The sequence below is a fragment of the Hakea prostrata genome, chromosome 8, assembly GCF_041222555.1.
Source record: "Hakea prostrata isolate BN-2017 chromosome 8, UWA_Hpros_2, whole genome shotgun sequence".
Classification (NCBI taxonomy): Eukaryota; Viridiplantae; Streptophyta; class Magnoliopsida; order Proteales; family Proteaceae; genus Hakea; species Hakea prostrata.
Window position 1 is genome coordinate 54,234,993 of NC_142607.1, and position 12,653 is coordinate 54,247,645.

A 12,653-nucleotide genomic window follows, 5' to 3' on the forward strand; every position below is an offset into this window, starting at 1 on the left:
GCCCTAGATTGGATAGGATCAACTAGGAGCTAGTCTTCTAGGATTACAATTCAAAAGGTTTGGGTTTAGGATTTTGGGATAGTGTTTTGAGGTGCCTAAGAACACAGGTTATATGTTCAACCCAAAAAAAGGGGGAACGTAGGATATAGTGGTTCGACAGGGATGGAACTTTGTGAAAACGTAGGTAATTATATATAGGGATGATCCCTAAAGTTTGAGGCAACTTTAAGGGTTAGATTGCTGTAGATTTGAGTTTGAAATTTGGGTTCTTTTATGGAGTACGAAATTAGAAAAAAGAGGGAAATAAAGTTTGGGAATTAGAAGATAAAACGAATTGGCATTGGGGTTTACTCACCTTACTGTTGTAGATCTTTTGAAGAACAACTTGAACTCGAGAAGAAGCTCTTGGAAATGCGAAGAGAAGAAATCATATATCACATGGCCATGCTATGCCATTGTACCCTGACCAGTAGCAATAAACAGAACTCAAAATTCAATTTCATCAATTTATGGCTGAAGTGGACAATTAAATCTATATTTATAGTCACATTGTCTGACATAGTTTCAATCCCAAACTAGGACTCAAATTAGAAGTTAGACTCCAAAATAGATTTCTATACTAAAAGGGAAGGCATATTCCAATCCTTAACCAATTAGGTAACCCAACTAACTATGAAGGTGAAATAATAGCCTTTCCTGACCAATTAGGTAACCCAAACTGACTAGGAAGGTGCATAATAAAGAAGATAGGATCAGAATAGGTCTCTAACCAAACTTATTAAATGAATCCCGTTTTCCTAATTTCTGCCCATATCTTAGGCCCATCAAATTAGCTAGTTGAATCAAAAGACAAATGGATATATCATCCAATCCAAGTCTTTCTATAAGGAAAAGAGGTCCAATTTGGTGATGAATCTATATCAACTCTCCTGGATTGAGGTAAACTTGACAATGACTTTATAAAACGAAAGGATCAAGACCACTTGATCAGCATCCGCAAATATCGGTTTGGATGGGGTGACATTCCAGTGCATCTTGTACTCAAGTGTCCGGATCTCTTGATGGTTGCAAGGAAACAACATCTCTTTAATTGAATATTATCATGGATCTTCATAATCTGAATTGGATCATCAATTATTTCTTCACTATCAATTTTGTGCACTTTAGTATGATCATCAAACTCATTGTCCTCTTTTTTTTTTAATCATTGCTGGATTTATCATAATTTCAGGTCCTTTTTTTTTGTTGGGGGGGGGGTTGGTGGAGACCTAATGAGATTTCATACAATATTGGAAAAATACAACATCTTGGACAAGATCTGGGTTCAACCTTGTGTTGAGTCTCCTTCCCTTTTTGCTGGTGTTGGTGTTTTGTTTGGATATTTTGCTGGATTGTTGATCGGATCTCTACCTAGGATGCATCAACAAACTGTTTAGCTCAACTACAACAAAGATCTAGTGATCTTAAATCGATCGTGAAGCATGGTGAGTCATGAGTGTTCTTCCTAAACGTCATTTCCCCCCAAAAAACTATTTCCTTCACTGGTGGAGGTGGTGGAGCAAAATCTGGAGGAGGCTACTTGGTCATTGATTTTACTCTTGTGCTTTCATGATGTGACATAAAAACTGACATTCAAATGTGAAATTGTGAACAACTGAACATGTTGGATGTACTATTTGACTTCAAACCTTTATGTTTTCATTTACATTTATATCAGGTGATGGTTGCGTGTTTCATGTTTTACAAGTCTTCTTGTACACTCCTTCAGTGTATCAGTTTCAAAGCTAGAGTCAAATTGGAGCTCACATATAAATCTAAGCCAACCAGTGTACGCAGAAGGGCTAAAATAGGCTTTTACCAAATTTCAGCCAAAACTGAGCCCTAATACCCACTGAGATGGGCCCTTGAGTTGGATCGAGTTGACCCCGGGGCTTTACCCGATCTTGGCTGACATCTCTCTAGGTCTTAGCTTTTTTGAGGGACTGAGATCCCTGTCAAGACTGTGATCTCAAACAATGCTTCCCTGAAGGCTTCAGGCATTCTGCATAGTGTACACTTCATAATAAAACTGTTTGGTTTTTGAGCCTTATTGGGTCAGACATAGCTTTAATGATACTTGAGGAAATAGAAACAGAAGGGGACAGCTGTCGAGGCACGACCTATATGATTGAGAGAATCATAGGAAACAAACTTGTATATGGTATTAGTACAAGCACTTTTCCCCTTTGGATGGCAATGGGAGATCTAGTTGAGACGAAGGCAAGATACCTGATTGAGGTAGGTGAAGTTCATGATGTGGGTCCAAAGAGGACTCTTGTATGCCTTCTTTCACTTTCCCCTTCGTGGATTCATCTCTTCTACATACAACCATTTATTTTTCATTGCTAGCATCGAGGCCTGAATGAATATCAGTGTCAACAATGTCCACTTCCTTTTGTTTCCCAATATCAAGTAGGTTTGCAGCAGTTGATGGAGGCAAAGGAGACTGAAAAGGGATGACATCAGCAGTCTATATGCTTCCATTTCTCTCCCCATGGAGAGGATGCTGATGAGCAGAAAAGAAAGGGATATAATTGATGAAGGTGCATCTTGGGAGAGAAATTAGCCTCGAGAAAAGGGAGGGTAAGACTTATACCCTGTTTGATCGCAGAATTTCCTAGAAAATGCATTTAGTGTCTTGGGGTGAAGCTCACTAACTGATTTATTGACGTGGACAGAGCAAACACACCCAAATGCATTGGGAGGAAAAGACTTGGAAAGGTAGAGCAGAAGTTTGAGGAGACCGTGTTTCCAAAGGGGGATATAGAACCAAGAAGTTGGGTAGGCATACGGTTGATGAGAATGGAAGTTCTAAGAAGGGCATAAGATCAATAGTCTCTGCAACATGCTTGCCAAATAGAAGATTCAGATTGACCTCTAACAGAAGGCAATTATTCCTTCCAGCTACTGCATTTTATTGGAGTGTGCCAACATATGCAAGTTGATGGATAATGCCTCTGTCAGTAAAGAAGGTTCGGAGGCCACGGAATATTTACTGTCCTTTATCAGATTGAGCAATCTTCTTTCCAGTTTCAGATGGAGTACGGCATCTAATAAAAGTTCTACAGGCATTAGTGGCATTGTTGTTTTGGTTTGTTAGAGCAGTCCAAAAAGTGCGGCAATAATCATCGACAAATGAGACAAAGTAGTGATAGCTAGGCAAAGTGGTAGTCGGAGAGGGTCCCCAAAACATTAGTGTGGACAATGTGAAAATGAGCGATGGATCTTTTGTCACGGTAAGGAAAAAGAAGAACAGCAATGCCTATCAAATAGACATGGTCAACATTGAAATATATTGGGAGAAGGAATGGAAGAAAACAACTACGTTGTTACAAAAAAAAAAAAAAAAAAAAAAAAAGAAAACAATTATGGTAGTAGGTGGGGTGAAGTTCTTGAATCAAGAAGTTAGATCCCCTTGTCCTCACATTTGCTGCCAATCTTCTTCATCGCCAAATCCTGAAAAAGACAATGAGATGGCAAAAATGTAAGTCAATAATTCAAGGATTTGGTTATGGGGCTCATGGATAAGAGGTTAGTTTGAAACAGAGGGACATGGAGAACAAGGTGAAGGGAAATAAAAGTAACACAGGCACTACCTTTAGTCAAAATTGAAGAAAATGAACTATCCTCAGCTCTATCCTTTTCCTTAGTAGAGTAGATAAGACTTAAGAGTAGAATGTAGCCTCAATTGAATGAGGGGAACAGAACCAACTCATAGGAGTGGATAGGTTTGGTTTTAGGGGAAAAGGTTTAGGTTGGGGCTCCATAGTTAAAAGTAATGTGCTCTTAAATGATACTTAGGGTATTAAGCATTGACCCAGTTGGCCCATCACATGGGAGATATGGGATAAATTCTTTGAGATGGGAAACTGGGACTAGTAGGTGTCAGAATGGGGCTGAAACGTGGAAGAATGTAGGTAATGATATAGTGATATGATCTCCCAAGGTTGGTTAGATTTAGATGGTTAAATTGGAAGATATGAGGGTTCACGTTTTGGGGGTTGCTTGGAAGTATGAAAAAAGCAGAAAAATATTTACATCTTGGAATTGGATGGTCAAAATGGCGTCAAATTGGGTTCTAAGGTCACTAGGGTTGGGGGGATGATGCACATGAAGTGGGGAGACAGATTTGACAGCTAGATTGGTGCAGAGGTAACCTTGAATTTTTGGTTTCTTGGGAAGTCCGAAAATTTAAGAAAAATAGAAAGGGGTGGTTAATGGAGAAGGTATGGGGTGGGTTGGGGGAGATACATGGATGGGAGGCCTTCTAAAAGCTTGAGTGGAATGAATGGCTTCTTGAAAGCTGTCTAATCTGCCATAGCCCTTGCTCCATGCGACACCCACTATGCCATCGGGGAGCTCCTTGAAGAAATCAAAGTAGACAAAGCTAATGCAGTGGAAGCGAAGAAGGTAATCCTCCCTTTGAAGTCCTTGATGATGTTCTTGAAGAAATAATGTGTATCTGAAGGAAGAAAAATAAGGCTAGAGATGGTAGTACAGAGGTTCATGAGGGCATAGCCAAGATGAGTGCTGGCAGAAGTGGTGAAAAAAAGACCCTGGGGGCATGCCTACTGACTTTGAGCTTGAGTATGTCAAATTCATCATGCCCCCCTGGTTCTTTGAGAAAACTAGACTTTTGCTTTAGAATGGTACAAGCTGCTGTGCACATGCTACTCCCCCCACATCACTGTAGGATTTGAGGGCGAGTTCACACTGAAGATCTTCAGATAATCGATCCCGAATCGCATTATAGGCACATTTATCAGGAGATGAATGCCTTTAAGAAGCGGAGAATTGATGTAACTAGGGATGACGCCTGCCCAATTTCCTGTGGCCCTCTAGGAAGGTCAAATCTGGTCAGGGGCAAATTGGTCACTTTGCCCTCTCTTTTGGGGTCCTAATAGGTCTTATTGGATGTAGAGTACTGTTAGTAGTCCGTATCTACTTTTATTTTTGTGTTTAAATCAGTCTATGATTAGTTATAAAGGCCCTATTCCCGTTTGGAAAGGTCTAGTTGGAATCCCATCTTGAATTGGTTTCCTTCTTAAGTTAGGAGACTTTTAATTCTGCAGCTTCTTTTAGGTGTTCCTTAAAATATAATTTCTAATTTGAGGTGTTAAGAGTCATGAGTCAAGTAGGAGTCCAAGTTTGATTTGCTTCTTAACTTAAGAGTCCTAGTAGGAATTCCTTCAAGATAAAGGCTATAAATACAACCCCCCGCTTGTAAGCAAAACAGTTGATGATGTTGAATAAATAATTGACCGTAGGAATTGGTGGGAGTTGTGGGTTCCCAATGAGGCAAGTCTATGACTTCTGGAGTTTATTAATTTCCTGCAATTTCCAAGCTTTCTCCCTCTCTCTTGCTTGTGGCAGCCATTAATTGAAGAACCACCGCAGAATTGTGAAGAAATCGTAGCATCCTTGCATCTCCAAGTAACTTCTGTAGTCCATCCCATCCTCAGCCTCCTCCGTCTTCTTCTTCTCCCATCCACAGGCCTTTCCCCATCCCCCTAACCTTAATTCTACAATGGCAGCCCCCTCTCTGCATTGCAAATCAATCCCAATCCCCTCTTCTTTCTTTTTTCTTCTTCTTCCTTCTCCTAGCTTGCGGCAGCTTAGGAATTTTTCAGAAAATTCAAAACCAGAAAATTACCCAAGATCTAACCCTGTTAGGAATTATAATACCTTCTCCATACCCTACCATCAATTCTAAGTGACGGTCCCTCTTCCCCTCTAAACCTTGGAACATTCTGCAATTCTTCTTCTTCCATAGGAACCTGAAAACCCTAGAACTTCAAAACCCTAAATCTCCTTAACCCTTCATCCAAACCCTAAATGCATTGACAACTCGACCCTAACCCTAGCTCCAATCCAAACTTGACAAACCCTAGATTCTCAAAAACCTTATTGTTGAAACCCTAGCCTTTGAATTTCAGTCTGAAAATAAAATTGCAGCAAAGGAACAACATTGAAATTCAAAACCCTAGCTTCCAAACCCTAGCCAAATCTAACCCTTCCACTTTGCCAACCATAGAACCCCTTAACCAGCCTATTTTCTTCAACCGTAGGGTGTTCTAAACCCTAATTGGCTGCTGATTCACTTGAAGAGAATCCTGTGGGTGGACCAAGATCTAGGGCTTTTCTTCAATCGATCAAATCCTCGATCCTGGTTCAAATCAATCGGGCGTGGTCATAGTTGTCACGGCGACGAGGCGATACGAGGCGGTTTAGGCTAGTTGAGGCAATGAGGCGCCCTTTCAAGGCACTTTTAAGGCGGTTGAGGCGTTTTAAGTGAAATTTTTAGTGTACATATCTCATTCACTCTAATCCATTATAAATTTATCATATCTTATATAATAAAAAAAACTAATATTAGCCTACCTCAAGTCATCCAACATACTACAAACCACACATAAGAGGTCCTAAATAAAAAGTCGCACGAAGAAACCAAGAGAAGAAGTCGTCTGTCGCTGGCCACTGCTTGCTGGAGTGTCGTCGCGGGAATCGAAGAGAAGAAGAGAGGAAAAAAGAAAGAGATTAAGATTAGAGTAGAGTGAGAGTGAGAGTGTGAGACTTGAGTCAAGAACTTATTCTCTTTCGATTTTGTTTGTTTTTACTTTTTTAATTTTGATCACATGTAGCGTCATTATAAATATGCATATAGGTTCAAACAATAGATACTTTACAATCAGAATCTAATAAGTAAGTCAATATATGCCTTCAATTTGGCATCTTTCATGTGACTTAAAAAAGAAAAAAAAGCAAGCAGTCACCTTATTGCCTAAAAATAAGGCGACGCCGATTTGAGGCTCTCCGAAGGCACTCGGACGCCGAGGCGACAATTAGGCGACGCCTTGAAAACTATGGGCGTGGTCCAACTCTTGTTGGACTGAAATAAGTATTTTATTTCAGTTTTAGTTTTAGTCTTTTCTTTGTTTCAGTATTCCTATCTGAGAGTGTTTAGACTTCGGTTAGGATTCTGTTTTAGATTTTGATCTCAACTAGCATTTGTGTTTTATACCTTTAAATAAATTGTATTAAAATAAAATTTTCAGATTGCCTAGAATGGATTGGGTTATGTTTGTGAGAACTTGAGTGGATGGTGTGTGAGTGTGGGCACCCTCTTCTCGCTTCATCTGTTTCTTATGCTATTTCTCTCTTCCTCCTTTTCCTTCTCTTCTAATTCTTTGAATTCTCCCTCCATTACAGCCCACCTTAGCAGCCCTATCATAGACCTGCATCATCGACAACCTTCCTCACTAACAATACCCCAATCAGATTGGGGAGATAATACTCAATCCAATAACAAAGTGCAATAGGAGGACAAGAAATAATAAGTACCAAATTGATGAAATCTCCATGTCAGGGTAGCATCAGCTCAACAAAGACCAAGGCATTCCATAACCATTACAGAACTAACAAGTTATGAAGTTTGTAGGTACTTGCTTCTTTACTGAAAAAGTAAATTCGAACACTCGTAATGGCAGTCCAGTAAGTAAATCATACAATTTTCATCTGTAATATTGACGGGTAAAATACAAAAAGGGTAAAAGGACAAAACTTATGATGAAAATCTCTCAATGACTGGATTTCCTTGTGGTGGTCTATATGGCATTTGGTGTTTCCGTGGTCTGCACTCACCCTTCTTGCAATATTTCTTCGAACATTTCACCTAAGAATCCTTGGGACCCCTAAAATAGTAAATGTAAAAGGAAAAGGAGAAAGGTTTAAGAAAACAGAAGAGTATAACAGGAGAAGATGGTAGAATGTTGTGTAAGAGTACTGACTCCAACACACTATATTACTTCACTAATAATAAGAAAAGGAACTAAGGAGGTAAAAGGTTAAAAGGTAACATTACATAAAAAGGTAATCAGACAATAGATAGTTCCTAAAATACCCTAACTACTTAAACTCTTACACAAAGCCCATAGACCATACTACTCTATCCATGTTCCAAAATAGGTTGCCCCTATGTCTTTTGGGCAGTCTTGATTGCAGCAGTATTAGCTTGCAAAGTTGCTATCGTTTCATGCTTATGGTCGTCATGTAAAGATTACTCATCTTGCCTTTTGGAAGACATTGAGCAGAGACTGGCTTGGTGGGGTTGACTATTAACCCTCATGACTGACACTCTGTGGAAATTCATAAATGATCATCTTCGTTTCTCTGCTGTTCGGTCCTGTATTGCCTTCTAAGGTTGTTCTGAGATGATTCATAATGCAGTTGCCTTAGCCTGTCTATATAGACATGACATGACCCATTTTGGATGTCCCAGATGAAGGGTTGGTCCTAAACCAATTTTTTTGGTTTTACATGCAATGGGAGTGTGTGGTAGTTGATATAAAATCTTTATTTTATTTTATTTGGTTGGGTGGATTATTTAGGGATTTCTTTCTAAGATGGCTTAGCTTGTTCTTTGAGTTGGTTTCCATAATAGTTTGGTTTCTATTTCTATTCAAGGGAGTGTTCTTCATATGGCAGTCGAACTGAATTGAAAAGATTTGAGTCATTGTAATCCAGAAGACTGATTAGAGTTGAACTGAATTGAAAAGATTTGAGTTATTTGTTAGCGGGTTGGTCTGAGTTGCATACTTGGCCAGTGGTGCCCTTCCCCCTCCATTCTTTGCTGCCTTCACCATTGTCTTCTTCTACTGTTCTTCCATCCTCTTCATACATGTCTGCATCTTCTCATTCTAGGTACAATTTTCCCTAGCTATCTCTTTTGTTCTTTGCGTTGCCTTGGATTCAGGAACCGTGGTTTTTAGTAGGCTTGTCAGCAAATCCAAAAGGGTGTCTCATGACCTGTCTTTCGCATCACTTACTTTTGAATTTTTATCCTCCTCTCCTTTTAAAATCTTTTATTTATGAGTTGACTCTGCATACCTCAAGGATTCCACATTAATGTTAGATACAGACATTTATTCTGTCTTTTATAATGATCAATGTTCCCTAAAATATAACAATATTGTCATTATGGTAGTCCAACTTGCTTTGTACGTGTCTACATGTATAAATTTTACTGGCTTGATACTCTTCTTTCAGGTAAAGTATCTGGGGACGTTGCAGCTCCTGCTTCGAATGGTGCTGTTACTCATGATAAAGGTAGTCAGCCCTTGTCTATAATTTATTTCATGATGATTAATTTTACCCTTTCTGTGATAGTCAACCCTGTACATGGCAGAAAGAGTTGATGGATACAAAAATATTTCATTGTTTCCTTAGTTGCTAGTACCATCTTTATGTTGCTGTCATTTTTCAGCAGTATTGTTGGTTGATTCTCACAGGAATATTTGTTTCCTACTTCTTTGTTTCTTAGGATAAGTTCGAAAATAGTTTAATTAATTGCTTGAATTAATGCAAATTCTGCCTTAGTTAAGCTATAAGGGCAGAATAGTCCTTTAGTGTTCTTATTTTAGCTTTAAGTATCATAGCCTAAGTTTTTATTTTGAGTTAGTTTCCAATTCAAGTTAGGGTCCAACTTGGAGTTCGAATCAGATTAGGACTCCAATATATCATGTACAAACAAAACGCTCCACTCAATGGTGAGAGATAAGATTTGAATTTGAATGATAAGCCCTTTGAGCACTGTGGTGTGTTTTATTGGTTCTGTCAATTAGTTTGAGGATCCTAGTAGTAAGAGTTCTGGTTCTGTCAATTAGTCTGAGGATCCTAGTAGTAAGAGTTCTGGTTCTGGCAATAAGTTTGAAGATTCAAACCCTATAAAGGTTCTGAGTAAAGTCCGGCTTAGACTCTTGACAGTGGCTGTATGGGACATCCTTCAACCTCCATCTTTAAGTGAATTTCAGCTTCAGCAGGGCTCCTTCAAGGTCCTAAACAGGCACTACTGGAAAGCCCTCATTCCCCATCCTTAACAGCTTTAGTTCCCTGTTTTAAACTCTAGAATTTGGTTTGAACTCTCTCCCCCTCCCACCGAAACCCTAATTCTGCTAGAACCCCTTACCTAGGCATCTTTTTTGGCCTGTATTATAACCATTAGTCCCCCTCCATACAGGCTACCTTTGATCCTAGTCTCAGCCCAAACAGACAGCCTAATTCCCAGATCTGCGCATTCTTTTTTTTTAATCACCCTATTTCCCTCCAAATTCAAGAAACCTATATCTTCCAATCGACCCAACCAAATCCATTGAAAGTTTGAAATTATTATTTTGGGCAATAAAATCTAACTGCAATTCATGTTTCACCACCTCGTATCTTGTGACCTCCCCCATCTCATTCAAAGATCCATCACACCAAACTTAGCCACCACCATCCCAATAACAAAACCAATCCCAGTTCACTTAACCAAGGGGATTGGAGGTCACTACTTCAGAAGCAATTGGGGAATCCCTTCTAGAAGCAACCTGTATATAGGTTTAGGCCAGGAATACGAGTTTAACCCTAGAGAGCTTGGAAGCGACAGCCCTATTTGAGTGCATCAGGTTGATTCCTGCCTAAGTCCCAGACTTGCTTGGCTGTCAATGGAGAGGCTCCCTAGCAGACCTCAGGAGGAAAAGGTGGTCCCTGACCAGCTTCTAATCTCACAAACAAATCCCATGATTTGCTCTAAGTCAGAATTCTTTTGATTGATTTTTCTCTATCTGCTTTATTCTTCCGGTATCTATAAAATGGCTAGCAGTGGTACAATAGAGGGTCCTGTTTGGACTGAAAATAGATATAAAAGAGTCCTAAACTAACTAAGATAATTTCCTACATAATCCTAGCTACCAGCCCACCATCTTTTGAGGGATTCTAAAACAAATAGTAACTACCAGCATACCTTCGTTTAAAGGACTTCTAGGTCAACTAAAACTCCTACTCTAATTACATAAATTAAATAGAAAAAGAATCTACTGTCCTCACTTAAATTGAACAAATTAATAAACCGGATATGGAGTTTTTGTGCTGAAACTCATAAACTGTGTCCAAGCTCTTTTAAGTTGGCCAATTTCAAGGGTCATGGTCACCTAACCTATAAAGGCCCAACCCATGCACATATCAACCGTTAGTTCCAACAAAAAGTCTTCTTTGGTGCTAGATCTGCATCATAGTGATTGGACCCTAGAGGGTAGCCACGTGGAGTATAGAGAGGGTTAAGGGTATGGGGAGGGGATTATAAATAGAGGGGAAAGGGAGAGGAAAGGGAATTTTGATGCGAGTGATGCAGCCGTAGGCTGAGGGGCAGGCAGCTTCTCATTATCCTCCAAAGGAGGAATCCCTACCTTTGAAAAAATGTGCCCTAAATGAGGCACCTATGCTTTATCCATTTGATAAGGACCTTCAATACCTCTATGAAATTCAATGACAAAACAAAAGAATTAACAAGATAATGCTGGTTTTAATGGTGCCAGTCACCCCAACACCTCATGGTGCCCCTCAGCCTACGGCTGCCCAAACATCACTCACATCACATTCCCCCTTTCCTCTCCCTTTCTCCTCTATTTATAATCCCCTCCCATACCCTTAATCCTCTCTCTCCCCTCCACGTGGCTACCCTCTAGGGTCCCTATCACATAGCAAACCGAGGAAGAATTTCAGACATTAATCATACATAAAACAAAGATGTACACAGTACAGGGGAACTCAAATGTGTTGCCACCAGAATGCTCCTTGGTAGGTAATCGGTACTGATCATAGTTTTGAGATCCAAATCAGACTTTGAACTGGTGTGGGGTTCAATTCCTTATTTGGAAGGCGCAATTGAAAAGATAAAAGGAGGATGCGAAGTTTGGAAAAATTTAGCTGCATGCTTCTGTGCTGTGCATAGAACAAAATTTCGTTGAAACTTGCGAAATTTCCCATTTTGGGAACCTTGAAACGAAAAACTAGGGGATAGAAAAAAACCCCCAAGTTTCTATTGAAACCGTCAAAACTTGTCGAAACCTCAAAACTTGTTGAAACCTGGTTCAACTCAACTAGACCAAATAGTTTATGAGAGAAAAAATTCTCAAATTTCGTGCAAACCTTAATCTTTTTCCTACAAGTTTCGTAGCTTTCCCATATTTTCAATTTTTTTGTTTCTTTCATGTTTCCCCAAATATCCCCTCCATAGACTTCCCTATCCAAATTGTGTATTTTGTTAGACTAGTTATCTTAGGCATTGGAGGAGAGGATATTACATGCATAGTACTACTTGGCTCACAGGATGGATCCATCGAGGCACTCATCTTGGCATTGAGTTGTACTTTCTTTTTATTGTCAGTTACTTTGTATTTGATGTTTTGAAGTTATAAATTATATATTGAATGTTATGTACTTAAGTAGTTAAGTATATAGTGTACTTCTCGGACAACTCTACATTGATGTTATGTACATTAAATGTCATATCTACATTGATTTTTTTAGCAAAATACAGCCAATGTGTTCTTTATACTTTAATGCAGAGTCCCACCCTAAAATACTCCCTAAAATCTGTCGAAACTTGCACAAAAAGTCCTAAGTTTCTTCGAAATTTCCCAGTTTCCCACTATGTTTCCCATTTTCACCTAGTTGAAACTTGAGTTTTCCTCGAATTTTTTTTCTATGGTGCTGTGTATTGATTGTGTGGGTATTTAGCAGAAATATCTTATATGTACCACCTATTAGAGAAAGGTGTGTGTGGAGGAATGGGACAA

At 39.3% G+C, this 12,653-nt stretch overlaps 1 protein-coding gene across 4 annotated transcripts in view; it reads left to right on the forward strand.

Annotated features, from left to right (window-relative positions):
• Window positions 1–12,653, forward strand: part of LOC149008657 (Nucleoporin autopeptidase) — a 40,661-nt gene that overhangs the window by 26,079 nt on the left and 1,929 nt on the right. For all 4 annotated transcript variants that reach the window (XM_089165356.1, XM_089165357.1, XM_089165354.1 and 1 more), the window contains exon 12: window positions 9,085–9,144. In XM_089165356.1, coding sequence (XP_089021482.1) covers window positions 9,085–9,144 — 60 coding nt within the window. The remainder of the gene's footprint in view (window positions 1–9,084; window positions 9,145–12,653) is intronic.